The sequence below is a fragment of the Arachis hypogaea genome, chromosome 20 (genome assembly GCF_003086295.3).
Source record: "Arachis hypogaea cultivar Tifrunner chromosome 20, arahy.Tifrunner.gnm2.J5K5, whole genome shotgun sequence".
Lineage (NCBI taxonomy): Eukaryota > Viridiplantae > Streptophyta > Magnoliopsida > Fabales > Fabaceae > Arachis > Arachis hypogaea.
In genome coordinates, this window is record NC_092055.1 from 70,551,628 (window position 1) to 70,570,593 (window position 18,966).

At 37.5% G+C, this 18,966-nt stretch overlaps 1 protein-coding gene across 1 annotated transcript; it reads right to left on the minus strand.

Annotated features, from left to right (window-relative positions):
- Positions 1-882: 882 nt before the first annotated feature.
- On the minus strand, positions 883-18,625 carry LOC140183084 (uncharacterized). The gene is made up of 7 exons (XM_072231095.1): positions 18,544-18,625; positions 17,668-17,727; positions 17,133-17,571; positions 16,864-17,021; positions 16,607-16,779; positions 15,408-15,594; positions 883-1,445 (listed from the first exon to the last, which is right to left on the minus strand). Exons 1-7 carry the CDS (start codon positions 18,623-18,625, stop codon positions 883-885), a joined length of 1,662 nt encoding a protein of 553 aa, XP_072087196.1.
- Between the last annotated feature and the right edge of the window lie 341 nt (positions 18,626-18,966).

Below are 18,966 nucleotides of genomic sequence, written 5' to 3' on the forward strand. Positions count from 1 at the left end.
ATGAATTGCATAAGTATCTCTATCCTATTTTATATTTTAATTATATTTTAATTATCAATTCACCATAACCATTTAAATCCGCCTGACTGAGATTTACAAGGTGACCATAGCTTGCTTCAAGCCGACAATCTCTGTGGGATCGACCCTTACTCACGTAAGGTTTATTACTTGGACGACCCAGTGCACTTGCTGGTTAGTTGTACGAAGTTGTGACAAAGAACTAAAATTATGAACGTGCGCATGAAGTTTTTGGCGCCGTTACCAAGGAATGAACGATCACGATTTCGTGCACCAGCGGCTTTAGTGGATATTTCATATAAAAGTGACTTGGGTATTCTGGTGAGCAATCACAATTTTCCAGCTAAGTATATATCACTTTATCACTTTGACATTAGAAGCATAATTATTTGGTTGGAATAATTTTGTCACTCTATAAATCTAATGGCACTTCTTGCCAACATAAACCGTGTGACGTGAAAATGGATAATACTTATTAAAACCACTAATATGATATATAACTCTTTCACTAATTCATCAGCAAGCAACCAATCGAGTTGTCACACATATCTAAATCCCAAGAAGTGAAATTTAAAAGTTGTAAAATATAACTACTTATTGAATGTCTAATAGGACCAAATCTATTTAGGTGAATACATTATTATTAAGCTACAAAATCAGCACTCAAATTTTAATATACTAAACACATAATTGTAAGTGTTGAAAGTACAGTTTATTACCTTTATTGTCAAGTAATGCCCTTTGTCTGAATAGAACATCGTCAGATAGGATTCTCCATGTCCTCTCCCATACATGTTCTGGCCTATTCATCGAATTAGAAAACAATAGTGTTGCGAATAGCTTTCTTAGATACTCTCCAGACCCCTAATGGCTTGCTTCTTCTATAGCATCGATATATTCCTTATCATCATCCAATAGGCCTTGTGTATAACATGCATCTCTGAATGTGGAGTAGAGAACACCATCAATAGTTCTAATCTCTTCATAGCTAGTAGGACCCCTAACAAAGTTCAGAAGTAATCTTAGATAGTATATTTCACCTGATCCCGGTGGAACGAAAAAAATCTGTCCAATAACCGAATGAGATTTCCGTGGATACCATTTTCTTGGAGCAGGCTTCCACACAAATTTCGATGAAAATTCCGCATATGTCAAAGAGCGAGCTTCATTGTACTTCTTATTTGCTTCAAACCATCCCAGAAACATAGATTCTTTTACGGAAGCTTTCCTAGCGACATCAGCTAGGTTTTCGTGGTCTTGGAAAACCACCGGTTGCTCTCCTGGCAAGTAAAAACCCAGACGGACAACTGAAGGCTCTCTATAATGGATGTTATACCCAAAGATTCTCCATGCTGCTTCGCAAGGAGATATGTATCTATAATCATAATACATACTAACTTCATCACATCCATCCTTGTCTGAATTTGCTGTCGCACTTTTATAAAATGAAGCAGTTACACGGTCATTTCCTTTGTTTACATATTTGAATAAATACTTGATCGATCTTGACTAGTTGCACCACTCAACATTAATGTGTGCGCCATACTTCAGTAAAAGCTTCCTATTGTGTGGGACAACATATCGGTTGTCAAGCTCAACACCTGATTTACTTATTGTCTTTCCATCCTCTCTTCGCTTGTCAACAGGATAACTGATGAGCAGATAATTTATACGCTTTTTGGCATTGTTTTTAGTATGTTTTTAGTATATTTTAATTAGTTTTTATTATATTTTTATTAGTTTTTATTTAAAATTCACTTTTCTGGACTTTACTATGAGTTTGTGTGTTTTTCTGTAATTTCAGGTATTTTCTGGCTGAAGTTGAGGGACCTGAGCAAAAATCTGATTCAGAGGCTGAAAAAGGACTGCAGATGCTGTTGGATTCTGACCTCCCTGCACTTAAAGTGGATTTTCTGGAGCTACAGAAGCCCAATTGGCACGCTCTCAATTGCGTTGGAAATCCTGGGCTTTCCAGCAATATATAATAGTCCACACTTTGCCCAAGATTTGATGGCCCAAACAAGCGTTCCAAGTCAGCTCAAGAATTCTGGCATTTAACGCTGGAACTGGCATAAAAACTGGAGTTAAACGCCCAAACTGGCACAAAAGCTGGCATTTAACTCCAAGAAAAGTCTCTACACATGAAAGCTTCAATGCTCAGCCCAAGCACACACCAAGTGGGCCCCGAAAGTGGATTTTTACACTAAACACTGTAGCTTACTCATTTTCTGTAACCCTAGGTCACCAGTTTACTATAAAAACTACTTTTAGTGATTCATCTTGTACCTCATGACACTTTACACGTTTCATATGGTATTCCCTACGTCATGAGTCTCTAAACCCCATTGTTGGGGGCGAGGAGCTCTACTGTTCTTCATGAATTAATGCATATCTCTTAGCCTCATGATTCAGATCAGAGTCTTCGTGGTATAAGCTAGAATTATTGGCGGCCATTCCTGAGATACGAAACGTCTAAACCTTGTCTGTGGTATTTTGAGTAGGATCTGGGAAGGGATGGCTGTGACGAGCTTCAAACTCGCGATTGTTGGGCGTGTGACAGACGTAAAAGGATCAATGGATCCTATTCCAGCATGATCGAGAACCGACAGATGATTAGCCGTGCAGTGACAGCGCATTTGGAACGTTTTCACTGAGAGAACAGGAAGTAGCCATTGACAATGGTGATGCCCAACATAAAGCTTGCCATGGAAGGAGCCTTGCGTGCATGAAGAAGAAGATAGTAGGAAAGCAGAGATTCAGAAGACAAAGCATCTCCAAAGCCTCAACCTGTTCTTCATTACTGCATAACAAGTATTTATTTCATGTTCTTTTACTTTTCACAATTAAATCTGAGAATTATTGATATCCTGACTAAGAGTTACAAGATAACCATAGCTTGCTTCAAGCCGACAATCTCCGTGGGATCAACCCTTACTAACGTAAGGTATTACTTGGACGACCCAGTGCACTTGCTGGTTAGTTGTGCGGAGTTGCAAAAGTGTGATTGTAATTTCGTGCACCAAGTTTTTGGCGCCGTTGCCGGGGATTGTTCAAGTTGGGACAACTGAGGGTTATTCTTGTTGCTTAGATTAGGAATATTTTGTTTTTGTTGGTTTAGAGCCTTTTATTTGAGTTTAGTTTTATATTTTAAGTTTGGTGTCAATTACATGATTTTATTTTCTTTTAATTTTCGAAATTGCATGTCCTTAGTTCTTTCTTGATCTTTAAAAATTCTAACTTTGGTGTCTTCTTTGTGTTTTCCTTTAAATTTTCGAAAAGTTGTGTTTGATTTTCTAAAAATTTTAAGTTTGGTGTCCGTTGTGCTTTTATTTACTTAAAAATTTTTCAAAAATTTGTTCTTGGTGTTCATCTTGATCTTCAAAGTGTTCTTGGTGTTCATCTTGACATTCAAAGTTTTCTTGTTTGTTCTCTGTGTTTTGATCTAAAATTTCTAAGTTTAGTGTCATTTTGTTATTTTTCTCTTTCTGCATTAAAATTCAAAAATAAAAAAAATATCCTTTCCTTATTTTACTCATAAATTTCGAAATTTTGCATTAATTTAGTCAAATATTTTCAAAATCATATCTTTTTTTTAGTCAAGTCAATATTCTAATTTCAAAAATTGATCTTTTCAAATCTTTTTCAAAAATTAAATCTTTTTAATTTCTTCAATCATATCTTTTCAATCATATCTTTTTTTTTAATTTGCAATCATATCTTCTCAATCATATCTTTTTCAAAATAATTCTCAATCATATCTTTTTTTTAATTTGCAGTCATATCTTCTAAATCATATCTTCTTCAAAATAATTTTCAATCATATCTTTTTAATTGCTAATTTCAAAATCTTTTTAATTAATTAATTAATTTAGTTTTCAATTTGCTTTGATTTTATTTTCTTTTAGTTTTTGAAATTTTATTTTATTTTCTTTTTATTTTATTTTATTCTTTTCGGTCACTTTTAATTAAATAAATAAAAAATAAAAATATAATTTATTTACAATTCATATCAATTCCCTTTTCTCCATCATGGACATAAGTAGAAATGAACAGTCCAGAAGGACTCTGGGGTCATATGCTAACCCCATTACAGCTGCATATGGGAGTAGCATCTGTATACCTCCCATCAAAGCAAGCAGTTTTGAGCTAAATTCTCAGCTCATTATCATGGTGCAGCAAAATTGCCAGTATTCCGGTCTTCTACAGGAAGAATCTACTGAGTTTCTAGCACAATTCTTACAAATTGCTAACATAGTACGTGATAAAGAAGTGGATCAGGATGTCTACAGATTATTATTGTTTCCATTTGCTGTAAAAGATCAAGCTAAGAGGTGGTTAAATAACCAACCCACATCAAGCCTAAAAACATGGAGACAATTAACAGACAAATTCCTGAATCAATTTTACCCTCCAAGAAGAATGACACAACTAAGGCTGGACATCCAAGGCTTTAAATAAGAGGATCATGAAAGAAGAGGCTATGGCAGAAAATACTGATCCCAATCCTCAAGAACAGATTGTTGAACTTAATCAGCAATAACTCCTTATGACAAAATAATTAGCAGAATTCAAAGAGATGCTCCAAGACACTAAAAATGCTAACAAGAATATAGAAGCACAATTGAATCAGACGAGACAGCAGCTATCTAAATAGATAACAGAAGAATGCCAAGTTGTCCAACTAAGGAGCGGGAAGACATTGAATAACTCAGCTCAAAGTAGCAAAAAGTCAAGAAAGGAACAAATGATAGAGGATGACCAAACCACTGCCCAAAATCCCTCTGAGGACATCAAGAGCCCAGAGAGGAATAACTCTGGCGTTCAAATGCCAGAAAAGGGTGGGAACCTGGCGTTAATCGCCCATTTAGCCCCCATTCCTGGCATTCAAACGCCAATGAGGGATCAGGCACCTACAAGTGCTGATAGTAACCCCTCTAAGAAGGCTTCTCCAACCACTTTTGTAGGGAATAAACCTGCAGCAACTAAGGTTGAAGAATATAAAGCCAAGATGCCTTATCCTCAGAAGCTCTGCCAAGCGGAACAAGATAAATAATTTGCCCGCTTTGCAGACTATCTCAAGACTCTTGAAATAAAGATCCCGTTTGTAGAGGCACTTGAGCAAATACCCTCTTATGCTAAGTTCATGAAAGAGATCTTAAGTCATAAGAAGGATTGGAGAGAAACTGAAAGAGTGTTTCTCACTAAAGAATGCAGTGCAGTCATTCTAAAAAGCTTACCAGAAAAGCTTCAAGATCCTGGAAGCTTTATGATACCATGCACATTAGAGGGTGCTTGCACCAAGACAGCTCTATGTGACCTTGGAGCAAGTATCAACCTAATACCTGCATCCACTATCAGAAAGCTTGGGTTGACTGAAGAAGTCAAACCAACCCGGATATGTCTTCAACTTGCTGATGGCTCCATTAAATATCCATCAAGCATCATTGAGGACATGATTGTCAAGGTTGGGCCATTTGCCTTTCCCACTGACTTTGTAGTGCTAGAAATGGAAGAGCACAAGAGTGTAACTCTCATTCTAGGAAGACCTTTCCTAGCAACTGGACGAACTCTTATTGATGTACAAAAAGGGGAAGTGACCCTGAGAGTCAATGAGGATGAGTTCAAGTTAAATGCTGTCAAAGCTATGCAGCATCCAGACACATCAAATGACTGCATGAGCACTGATATTATTGACTCTTTGGTGGAAGAGATCAATATGACTGAGAGTCTTGAATCAGAGCTAGAGGACATCTTTAAAGATGTTCAGCCTGATTTGGAGAAACCAGAGGAAATAAAAGAACCTCTAAAAATCCCTCAGGAAGAGGAGAAACCTCCTAAACCAGAGCTCAAACCACTACCACCATCCCTGAAATATGCATTTCTGGGAGAGGGTGACACTTTTCCAGTGATCATAAGCTCTGCTTTAAATCCACAGGAAGAGAAAGCACTAATTCAAGTGCTAAGGACACACAAGACAGCTCTTGGGTGGTCCATAAGTGACCTTAAGGGCATTAGCCCAGCAAGATGCATGCACAAAATCCTATTGGAGGATGATGCCAAGCCAGTAGTTCAACCACAGAGGCGGCTAAATCCAGCCATGAAGGAAGTGGTGCAGAAAGAGGTCACTAAGTTACTAGAGGCTGGGATTATTTATCCCATTTCTGATAGCCCCTGGGTGAGCCCTGTCCAAGTTGTCCCCAAGAAGGGAGGCATGATAGTGGTTCATAATGAAAAGAATGAACTGGTTCCCACAAGAACAGTTACAGGGTGGCGTATGTGTATTGACTACAGAAGCCTCAATTCAGCCACCAGAAATGATCATTTTCCTTTACTATTCATAGACCAGATGCTAGAGAGACTAGCAGGCCATGAATACTACTGCTTTTTGGATGGCTATTCAGGCTACAACCAAATTGCAGTGGATCCTCAAGACCAAGAGAAAACAGCATTCACATGTCCATCTGGAGTATTTGCTTACAGAAGAATGCCTTTTGGTCTATGCAATGCACCTGCAACCTTTCAGAGGTGCATGCTCTCTATCTTCTCTGATATGGTAGAGAAGTTCCTGGAAGTCTTCATGGATGACTTCTCAGTATTTGGAGACTCATTCAGCTCCTGTCTTGATTATCTAGCACTTATCTTGAAAAGGTGCCAAGAGACTAACCTGGTCTTAAACTGGGAAAAATGTCACTTTATGGTGACTGAAGGAATTGTCCTTGGACACAAAATTTCAAGCAAGGGGATAGAGGTGGATCAAGCCAAGGTAGAGGTAATTGAGAAATTACCACCACCTGCCAATGTTAAGGCAATCAGAAGCTTTCTGGGGCATGCAGGATTCTATAGGAGGTTCATAAAGGATTTTTCAAAAATTACAAAACTTCTAAGTAACCTGCTAGTTGCTGACACGCCATTTGTGTTTGACACAGAGTGTCTGCAGGCGTTTGAGACCCTAAAAGCCAAGCTGGTCACAGCACCAGTCATCTCTGCACCTGACTGGACATTACCATTCAAATTCATGTGTGATGCCAGTGACCATGCCATTGGTGCAGTGTTGGGACAAAGGCATAACAAGCTTCTGCACATCATTTACTATGCCAGTCGTGTTCTAAATGATGCACAGAAGAACTACACAACCACAAAAAAGGAGTTACTTACAGTGGTTTATGCCATTGACAAGTTTAGATCCTATTTAGTAGGTTCAAAAATGATTGTGTATACTGACCATGCTGCTCTTCAATATCTACTAACAAAGCAGGATTGAAAACCCAGGCTCATAAGATGGGTGTTGCTTCTGCAAGAGTTTGATATAGAAATAAGAGACAGAAAAGGGACAGAGAACCAGGTAGCTGATCACCTGTCCCGGATAGAACCAGTAGCAGGGGCGTCCCTCCCTCCTACTGAGATCTCTGAGACCTTTCTGGATGAGCAACTTTTTGCCATTCAGGAAACACCATGGTTTGCAGACATTGCAAATTATAAAGCTGTGAGGTTCATACCCCAGGAGTACAGCAGGTTGCAAAAGAAAAAACTAATTTCTGATGCAAAGTACTACTTATGGGATGAACCATATCTCTTTAAGAGATGCGCAGACGGAATGATCCACAGATGCGTCCCTAGAGAGGAGGCACAGAAGATCCTGTGGCATTGCCATGGATCACAGTATGGAGGACATTTCGGAAGTGAGCGAACAGCCACTAAAGTCCTCCAATGTGGCTTCTATTGGCCTACTCTCTATAGAGATGCCCGAGAGTTTGTGCATAACTGTGACAGTTGCTAAAGAGCTGGTAACTTGCCTCATGGTTATGCCATTGGTGCGCAGAAATTGTGATTACACTTTAATTATGTAAAATCCATCGCTCTTTCTTTCCCTGGTAATGGCGCCAAAAACATTATGCCAATACCATGGTTCACAACTTCGCACAACTAACCAGCAAGTGCACTGGGTCATCCAAGTAATACCTTACGTGAGTAAGGGTCGAATCCCACGGAGATTGTCGGTATGAAGCAAGCTATGGTCACCTTGTAAATCTCAGTCAGGCGGATATCAAATGGTTATGGAGTTTTCGAAATTAATTAATAAAATAGGGATAGAAATACTTATGTAAATCATTGGTGAGAATTTCAGATAAGCGCATAGAGATGCTTTCGTTCCTCTAAACCTCTGCTTTCCTGCTGTCTTCATCCAATCAGTCTTACTCCTTTCCATGGCTGGCTTTATGTAATGCATTACCATTGTCAATGGCTACTTTCGGTCTTCTCTCGAGAAAATGATCCAAATGCCCTGTCACGGCACGGCTAATCGTCTGGAGGCATCACCCTTGTCAATGGTTACATCCTATCCTCTTAGTGAAAATGGTCAGCGCACCCTGTCACGGCACGGCTATTCATCTGTCGGTTCTCGATCATGCTAGAATAGGATTTACTATCCTTTTGCGTCTGTCACTATGCCCAGCAATCGCGAGTTTGAAGATCGTCATAGTCATTCAATCATTGAATCCTACTCGGAATACCACAGACAAGGTTTAGACTTTCCGGATTCTCTTGAATGCCGCCATCATTCTAGCTTACACCACGAAGATTCCGATTAAGAGATCTAAGAGATACTCATTCAGTCGAAGGTAGAACGGAAGTGGTTGTCAGGCACGCGTTCATAGAGAATGATGATTATTGTCATGTTCATCACATTCAGATTGAAGTGCGAATGAATATCTTAGAAGCGAAATAAGATGAATTGAATAGAAAACAGTAGTACTTTGCATTAATCCTTGAGGAACAGCAGAGCTCCACACCTTAATCTATGGAGTGTAGAAACTCTACCGTTGAAAATTCATAAGTGATAATGGAGTTCATTGGTCTCGGCCCCAGAGGGGAACCGGAGTAACCAAGATTGCGAATACAATGATAAAAAGTTCTATTTATAATAAACTAGTCACTAGGGTTTACAGAAGTAAGTAATTGATGCATAAATCCACTTCCGGGACCCACTTGGTGTGTGCTTGGGCTGAGCTTGAGTGTTGCACGTGTAGAGGTCCTTCTTGGAGTTGAACGCCAGCTTTTGTGCCAGTTTGGGCGTTGAACTCCACTTTGCAGCTTGTTTCTGGCGCTAGACGCCAGAATTGGGCAGAGAGCTGGCGTTGAACGCCAGTTTGCGTCGTCTAAACTCGGGCAAAGTATAGACTATTATATATTTCTGGAAAGCTCTAGATGTCTACTTTCCAACTCAATTAGAAGAGCGCCATTTTGAGTTCTGTAGCTCCAGAAAATCCATTTTGAGTGCAGGGAGGTCAGAATCCAACAGCATCAGCAGTCCTTCTTCTACCTCTGAATCTGATTTTTGCTCAAGTCCCTTAATTTCAGCCAGAAAATACCTGAAATCACAGAAAAACACACAAACTCATAGTAAAGTCCAGAAATGTGAATTTAACATAAAAACTAATGAAAACATCCCTAAAAGTAACTAGATCCTACTAAAAACATACTAAAAACAATGTCAAAAAGCGTATAAATTATCCGCTCATCAGCCATGCCTCAACAAGGGATCTTAGAGATTGAGTTGTTTGATGTATAGGGTATTGACTTCATGGGTCCTTTCCCACCATCATACTCAAATACTTACATTCTGGTGGCAGTAGACTACGTACCTAAATGGGTGGAAGCAATTGCCACACCCACTAATGATACCAAGATTGTGCTGAAGTTCCTCCAGAAACATATTTTCAGCAGATTCGGTGTTCCCAGAGTACTAATCAGTGATGGGGGCACCCATTTCTGCAATAAACAACGTTACTCTGATATGGTTCGATATGGAATTAGCCACAAAGTAGCAACTCCGTATCATCCACAGACAAATGGGCAAGCTGAAGTCTCTAATAGAGAATTAAAGAGAATCCTGGAATGGACCGTAATTGCCTGTAGAAAGGATTGGGCAAAGAGCTTGGATGATGCTCTGTAGGCATACAGAACAGCATTCAAGACTCCTATAGGAACCTTTCCATACCAGCTTGTGTATGGCAAGGCCTGTCATCTGCCCGTGGAACTGGAACATAAAGCCTACTGGGCAACTAGATTCCTAAACATGGATCCTAAGTTAGCTGGTGAGAAAAGATTGCTCCAGCTAAATGAGCTAGAGGAGTTCAGACTCAATGCTTTTGAAAATGCAAAAATTTATAAGGAAAAAGCAAAAAAGTGGCATGACAAGAAATTGTCATCCAAAGTCTTTGAGCCAGGACAAAAAGTTCTGTTGTTCAACTCTAGGCTCAGATTATTCCCCGGGAAACTAAAATCCCGGTGGAGGGGACCATATGTGATTACAGGAGTGTCACCATATGGATATGTTGAGCTTCAAGATATTGATTCTGACAAAAAATTTATTGTTAATGGACAGAGAATCAAACATTATCTTGAAAGCAATTTTGAGCAAGAATGCTCAAAATTGAGGCTTGAATGAAGCTCAGTAAAAGTCCAGCTAAAGACAATAAAGAAGCGCTTGCTGGGAGGCAACCCAGCCATTAGCAAGTTATGTATTTTAATTAATACTTGTAGAAGTTTGATATACATTTTTCTTCAAAGGTTAATCATCAAAATTGAAGGAATTCACAGAGTTATAGAAGGATTCAGTGCAAAAAGCAGAGAAAAGGAGCTTGCTGGCAAGAAAACACCAGTAAGGGGCATTTTGGGCGTTAAACGCCAGAATGGGTACCATTTTGAGCGTTTAATGCCAGTAAAGGTACCATTTTGGGCGTTAAATGCCAGAATGGGTACCATTCTGGGCGTTTAACGCCAGAATTACAGCATCCTGGGCGTTCAGAAAAACGCCCAGTGATAAAGGGGTTTCTGATGTTTAACGCTAGCCAGGGTACCTGGCTGGGCGTTAAACGCCCATAATGGCCAACAATTGGGCGTTAAACGTCAGAATGGATACCATTCTGGGCATTTAACGCCAGAAAGGCAGGGGGAGGAGATTTTGTTTCCAACTTCAAATTTTTTCAAATTTTCATGTTTTGATTCATCATTTTCTGCATAAACATGTTTCAAAGTTTCATCATTCACCCTCAATTTTCAAAGATTCAACAATTTTCTAAATCTCTTTTCAATTTTCTTTCAAATCCTACCCAAATCTTCTTCAAAAACTCAATTATCTTCTTAATTTCTTTCCAAATCTTTTTCAACTCATCATATCATCTCTTAATTCTTAGATGCATAACCAAATTTTCAGATTTAACATCTTTATATCTTATTCAATTACAAATCTCATCTTTTTCATATCATGATTTTATTTTCTTCCATCAATCATATCTCTATGTCATATCTCTTTCAAATTTTTCGAAATCCCACCCCTCCTCCTATAAATATACATTCGGCCATCCCCTCCTCTCCACCATTCGAATTTCGCTCTTCTCCTCTCTCTTCCTTTCCTTTCTTTTGCTTGAGGACAAGCAAACCTCTAAGTTTGGTGTGTTTTTCTGTGATCACTGAGCTAAGACTCATCAAGATCATGGCACCTAAGGAAAAATAAACCAAATTAAGAGGCAAGAAAGAGAATACTCCAAAGATTCTTTGGAATCAAGAGAGGTTCCTAACCAAAGAACATGCAGACCATTTCCACAAAATAATGGGTCTGAGGTCAGTGATCCCGGAAGTTAAATTCAATCTGAAGGAAGATGAATATTCGGAGATCCAAGAGAAAATTCGAAACAGAGGATGGAAAATTCTAGCTAATCCTGAAACAAAGGTTGGAAGAAACATGGTTCAGGAATTCTACTCAAATCTGTGGCTAACAGATAAGCAGAGAATAACTGGAACCGCCTTTCATACCTACCGAACCATGGTCAGAGGGAGGCTTATTTACTTCCATCTGGACAAAATAAGAGAGGTCTTCAAATTGCCTCAACTACAAGATGATCCAGAATCCTTTAATAGGAGAATGGTTAAAGTAGATAAGGGGTTGGATCAAGTTCTAGAGAACATATGCCTCCCTAGAACTAAGTGGATAACCAATTCAAAAGGTGTCCCAAACCAACTCAAACGGGGAGATCTCAAACCAGTTGCAAGAGGCTAGTTGGACTTCATTGGGCGTTCTATATTGTCCACTAGCAACCGCTCTGAGGTCACTGTCAAAAGAGCAGTGATGATTCATTGTATTATGCTTGGAAAATAAGTAGAGATTCATCATCTGATTTCTTGTGAGATTTACACAATTGCAAACAAGAACTCCACTGAAGCCAAACTGGGCTACCCAAGCTTAATTTCTCTGCTATGTAAAGATGCTGGGGTAAGGATGGGAGTAGATGAATTCATCCCAATCAAACACCCAATCACCAAGAAGTCAATAGAAGGACAAGTTCAAGACAACTCCATAAAAAGGAGGGCGCAGGAGTTCCTCCCAGAAATTCCTGAAATTGACTACTGGACCCGCCTAGAAGCATCTGTTACCAAGCTGCAAGAAGCTATGGAACAACTTAAGGAAGAACAGCAGAATCAAAACTGCATGCTCTGCAAACTGCTGAAGGAACAGGAGAAGTAGGGGCGTGAGCTAAAGGAGCTGAAGCACCAGAAGCTCTCTCTTGAAGGACCAAGCAACCCACAGATTGAGGGAGCATCCACTTCTCAAATCAAGGTTGTTGAGTCCTAACTCTGTGATAACCTTTATTATTAAGAGTCTATTTTAAGAGTCATTTATTTTTCTGCTTTTAATTTTCTGTCTTCTATTATTATGGGTCTGCTCTTATATTTATTTTTGAGTCTTATTTTTATTCCATAATCAATAAAAATTTAAAGTTTATGTCTTAAAGCTATGAATGTCCTATGAATCCATCACCTTTCTTAAATAAAAAGTATTTTTAATTAAAAAAGAAAAATAAGTACATGAATTTCAAATTTTAAAACAGTTTAATTATTTTGATGTGGTGGCAATACTATTGTTTTCTGAATGAATGCTTGAACAGTGCATATTTTTGAATTTGATTGTTTATGAATGTTAAAATTGTTGGCTCTTGAAAGAATGATGGGAAAAGGAGAAATGTTATCTGATGATCTGAAAAATCATAAAATTCATTCTTGAAGCAAGAAAAAGCAGTGAAAAGCTTGCAAAAAAAAAGAAAAAAAAAAGAAGAGAAAAGAAAAAGAAAGAAAAAGAAAAGCAAGCAGAAAAAGCCAATGCCCCTTTAAACCTAAAGGCAAGGGTGATAAAAAGGATCCAAGGCTTTGAGCATCACCGGATAGGAGGGCCCACAGGAATAAAATCCTGGCCTAAGCGGCTAAACCAAGCTGTCCCTAACCATGTGCTTGTGGCGTGAAGGTGTCAAGTGAAAACTTGAGACTAAGCGGTTATAGTCGAGGTCCAAAGAAAAAAGAAGAGTGTGCTTAAGAACCCTGGACACCTCTAATTGGGGACTCTAGCAAAGCTGAGTCACAATCTGAAAAGGTTCACCCAGTTATGTGTCTGTGGCTTTTATGTATCCGGTGGTAATACTGGAAAATAAAGTGCTTAGGGCCACAGCCAAGACTCATAAAGTAGCTGTGTTCAAGAATCAACATACTTAACTAGGAGAATCAATAACACTATCTGGATTCTGAGTTCCTATAGATGCCAATCATTCTGAACTTCAAGGAATAAAGTGAGATGCCAAAACTGTTCAGAAGCAAAAAGCTAAAAGCCCCGCACATCTAACTAATATTGATCTTCATAGATGTTTTTGGAATTCATTTTATATTCTCTTCTTTTTATCCTATTTGATTTTCAGTTGCTTGGGGACAAGCAACAATTTAAGTTTGGTGTTGTGATGAGCGGATAATTTATACGCTTTTTGGCATTTTTTTAGTATGTTTTTAATATATTTTAATTAGTTTTTATTATATTTTTATTAGTTTTTATTTAAAATTTACTTTTCTGGACTTTACTATGAGTTTGTGTGTTTTTCTGTGATTTCAGGTATTTTCTGGCTGAAATTGAGGGACCTGAGCAAAAATCTGATTCAGAGGCTGAAAAAGGACTACAAATGATGTTGGATTCTGACCTCCCTGCACTTAAAGTGGATTTTCTGGAGCTAGAGAAACCCAATTGGCATGCTCTTAATTGCGTTGGAAATTAGACATCCTGGGCTTTCCAGCAATATATAATAGTGTATACTTTGCCCGAGATTTGATGGCCCAAACAGGCGTTCCAAGTCAGCTCAAGAATTCTGGCGTTTAACGCCGGAACTGGCATAAAAACTGGAGTTAAACGCCCAAACTGGCACAAAAGCTGGCGTTTAACTCCAAGAAAAGTCTCTACACATGAAAGCTTCAATGCTCAGCCCAAGCACACACCAAGTGGGCCCCAGAAGTGGATTTTTACACTAAACACCCTAGCTTACTCATTTTCTGTAACCCTAGGTCACCAGTTTACTATAAAAACTACTTTTAGTGATTCATCTTGTACCTCATGACACTTTACACGTTTCATATTGTATTCTCTACGGCATGAGTCTCTAAATCCCATTGTTGGGGGTGAGGGGCTCTACTGTTCTTCATGAATTAACGCAATTACTACTGTTTTCCATTCTATCACGCTTGCTTCTATTCTAAGATATTCATTCGCACCTCAACCTGATGAATGTGATGATCCGTGACACTCATCATCATTCTCACCTATGAACGCGTGCCTGACAACCACCTCCGTTCTACCTTAGATTGAATGCATATCTCTTAGCCTCATGATTCAGATCAGAGTCTTCGTGGTATAAGCTAGAATTATTGGCGGCCATTCCTAAGATACGAAACGTCTAAACCTTGTCTGTGGTATTTTGAGTAGGATCTGGGAAGGGATGGCTGTGACGAGCTTCAAACTCGCGATTGTTGGGCGTGTGACAGACGCAAAAGGATCAATGGATCCTATTCCAGCATGATCGAGAACCAACAGATGATTAGCCGTGCGGTGACAGCGCATTTGGAACGTTTTCACTGACAGGACAGGAAGTAGCCATTGTCAACGGTGATGCCCAACATAAAGCTTGCCATGGAAGGAGCCTTGCGTCCATGAAGAAGAAGATAGTAGGAAAGCAAAGATTCAGAAGACAAAGCATCTCCAAAGCCTCAACCTGTTCTTCATTACTGTATAACAAGTATTTATTTCATGTTCTTTTACTTTTCACAATTAAATCTGAGAATTATTGATATCCTGACTAAGAGTTATAAGATAACCATAGCTCGTTTCAAGTCGACAATCTCCGTGGGATCGACCCTTACTCACGTAAGGTATTACTTGGATGACCCAGTGCACTTGCTGGTTAGTTGTGCGGAGTTGCAAAAGTGTGATTGTAATTTCGTGCACCAATAACCATCTTCGTCAACTATTGTACTATTAACAAATCTCTTGGGAAAGTGTATTATACACTTTCCATTTTCCATACATGGTGAGTCCTTCTTGATGTTTCCACACGGTCCGTGCATCATATGTTTCTCTACAGCTTCATAGTATATAGGATCAGTATCCTTGTCTGGTATTTTGGCACTTATAATTCGATCGATATCTTCTCCAGTTGGATACTTGTCATCACGATGCAAGAACAGCAAAATATGCGCGTGTGGAAGTCCTCGCTTTTGAAATTCAATTGTATAAACAACTATCATTAAAATAAATGAAGGCATGAATTAGCATATTTATTAAAGCTAACATACATACATTAAAATTTTATTTCCATGACCATGTTTCTTTTATTTTAATACTAAAGATATAAAGAGTTCCACAGTCATTTAATAATGTATATTAAAGTTTTTTAAATTGTTTTTACTATTTGGCATGAAAACATTTATTAATATGGAATGTGTAGTACAAAAATATAAAAATAACATATGATTAAAATACATTCGAATTACTTTTATAATAAAACATCTAACTAATAAATCAATTAAATGGATAATTTTTCACATAGACCACCTAAAAAACCGATAAAAATATTTCACTGCATCTCAATTAAAAAATTGACATAAAGGGTTGGTTTGTAATGACTCTTTTATCAAGATTTATTTATTAGTAAATTCTTTTTATGCGATCTATGCGACAAAATATAAATATAGTCAAAGGGGGTGGGGGTTATTTACCTGCAATTACCCTTCCAAATATTCTATTCTTTCTGATGTCTTGGATGAGTCGATCCAGTTTGAGTTTGAACGCTCTACAAACCATGTCTAGTCGGTCTTCTGCATTTAGTTCCCTATTTTTTAGAAAATCTTCAAGGTCTGGTCACTTAGGATTACAAGTAAATGTCAAAAATAGGTCAGGGTAACCAACAACCCTACAAATTGCCATTGCATCTTGGTAATTTTGTATCATGTATCTTGGCCCTCCTACGAAAGATGATGGCAATATTATACGTTTTCCCCTTGATAAAGGTGTTGTTTCTCCCATTAACACAGCCTCTGTTATTCCCTTATACATCTCAACCCTAAATTTCTCCTAATCTAGTCGGATGTATGTTAATCTAGAAGACTCAATCATTGAAAAACTATCCACCAAGAATTGTTGGAATAGTATTCTAGAATATAATAATGGAGACCCATCAGCTAGCCGTTCTTGTATCCTGTATGCAAAAAAATCCTTCAGCGATACATTTTGACAACCCCCTTCAGAATTACTACTTTTCTTATTCAGAGGTATATCTTCCTTGTAACCATCTTCTCCATAAGGAAATAATAAAGGAGACTGTAAGCCCAAGTATGCGGGATTAAGTTGGTTTATTCTCTGTAATCTTTCGCTCTGTGTCTCAACCACAATGTCTCTATCTGTTTTTTCCAAATCAAAGTCACCCACAATAAGTGCAGCAACCTAATTTGTTGATGGCAGGTTATACTGTCTACCGTCTTTACCCCTCTTGCCCAACAATCTTAGTTTGATGGTAGATCTATGGTCAGCTCCCATTTTCTCCCGAACCATACGGAATGCCTTTACCAGCACATTATTTTCATTTAACATTTTCTTCAATTCTCTAACAATGTCTTCATTTATCTTATTATTATTTTCTCCGCTACATGTCATCCCAATTCATATAGATATATTAGTATCGAATTATGTTATAAATATATATTTTAAATTTCAACGAACAATAATTTACACATATTATATTTCCAACCCATACCTGACTGTTGAAATGCGATTATGAATCTCATTATGTGTATTAAACACATATAGTTGTGTAAATTTTGCCGTATTTCCTTCTTGTGGGATGAGGCTTCCCATTAAATGATAGTTCTCCCCATATAGGATGAAAGTTTGTGGACCTCTCCCATTTGCCACAGTTCGGTCAATCTTTGCACCCATAGAGGTGAATTGAAACATACTGTTATAAGTCCTAATATTATCGCAGAAGTGTTTGCTTCTGATATCATTACCAAATAACAAATCATACAACACTTTAAGAGCTTCTTGCAAGTGAGGAATTTCTACCTGACCTCCCCTACAACAAAGTGTGTATTTGGGATCATTTGTGTTGTAATGTGTTTGTGTCCTTTCTTCGTACCAGAACAATGCATGGCAAAATTCACATTCATAACTTGCATCTCCCATGTGCCAGTACTCTGCATTATAAAATAACATTAGCTTTCTGGTTGTATAGGATTCAGTAAGGTTTCAATGTTCATATAAACAGAATATGTCTTATTTTTACCAACTACCTTCGTTTTGGAATTTGTCTTGATTTGTGGTGCTGGTCTTGTTGTGCCGAACTCTTCTGCCTACATTAGTGATAACATCAAAATTACATTCAACTGAACTTTCTTAAGCTCTACAAATTTTACCTTCCTTGTCTCTGTGTTATCTAAGTATGAAGCAGGTCATATACTATATTTCTTAAACTATATTATTTTTTATCTTTTACTTGAAACTTATTAAAGATGTGTTATATTTCTGTTTTCAAATAGATGCAAGAGGTTTCTTATATAAATAAGTTAGATCCTAACTACTTAAAATGATCCTAATAAGCTTCTCTTTATGCTATCTCTATGATCCCACTCATATTTATTAGATCTTGTTCTTAAAATTTGGTATATATATTTGATAATATACTATATTGATATCTTTAATATTTTTTTTAACATATTAAGTAAGTGCACTATTTAATTTCATGCTATATATATTGAATATTTTAGTTATATCCATATATATGCTATGTTCAAGAACAGGTAATTGTGTTTCCTATATCTCTCAGAGTCCACCAATTTTTCTATGTCTTAACTAATTTGTATGTCAGAACCAATCTAGTGTACTTTTTCAAATATACATGTACTTTAAATAGTTTAAATTGTTTGGCAAAATTTAAAACAATTTATTAATATAATGATAATAAATTAATTATAGTCCTATTTATTTTTACCTAAATATAAGAGGCTTTGTGGCCTAGACAAATTATATCCAATATATTTAGAATATTTCTAATCAGATTTGTCAACCTTATGCTATCTTCTTTGTATATATTATATTTGGCTTTTTAATTAGTATAACACATTAGTTTGAATGAGCCAACAGTTTAATTATGATTTAGCTTTACTTACTCTTTGGATGCGTTATCTGGTAGGATGAGTTAATCTCAGTATTGCCCAAACTATGGCAAATGGACGTCGCAACTTGGGCCATGCTATTTGCCAGAGTGATAGTGTCTGAGTTGTCAATGCTGTTGCATGTATCTAAGTTTATCACTTCAACACAAACCCCTAAATACAAAACATGCTTGTATCATTTCCTATGTAGATATAGTTTATCACACAAAAGTAATATGAAATTTAACATTGAGAATCTGATAATTAGTTGCTAACCTATTTGAGTCCTTTTACAACACTTTTGTTTTTTCACAGCTAACTTGATAGCTCTTTCTCTCCTAGATTGTTGAGTGCATGCTGAAAATAATTAGTATAATTTGTTAAACATAGTACACTATTTATGAATACAATCTGTTACATTGACTAAAAAAATAATGA

Excerpts from the sequence above, each read along its gene's own strand:
- LOC140183084 (XM_072231095.1), bottom strand. The coding sequence starts at position 18,625 with ATGGCCCAAGTTGCGACGTCCATTTGCCATAGTTTGGGCAATACTGAG. Across the intron at positions 17,572-17,667 it reads AGACAAATTCCAAAACGAAG|AGTACTGGCACATGGGAGAT; the intron begins GTAGTTGGTAAA and ends TTTATAATGCAG. Across the intron at positions 1,446-15,407 it reads CATCAAGAAGGACTCACCAT|CAAATTCAGACAAGGATGGA; the intron begins GTATGGAAAATG and ends AAAGTGCGACAG.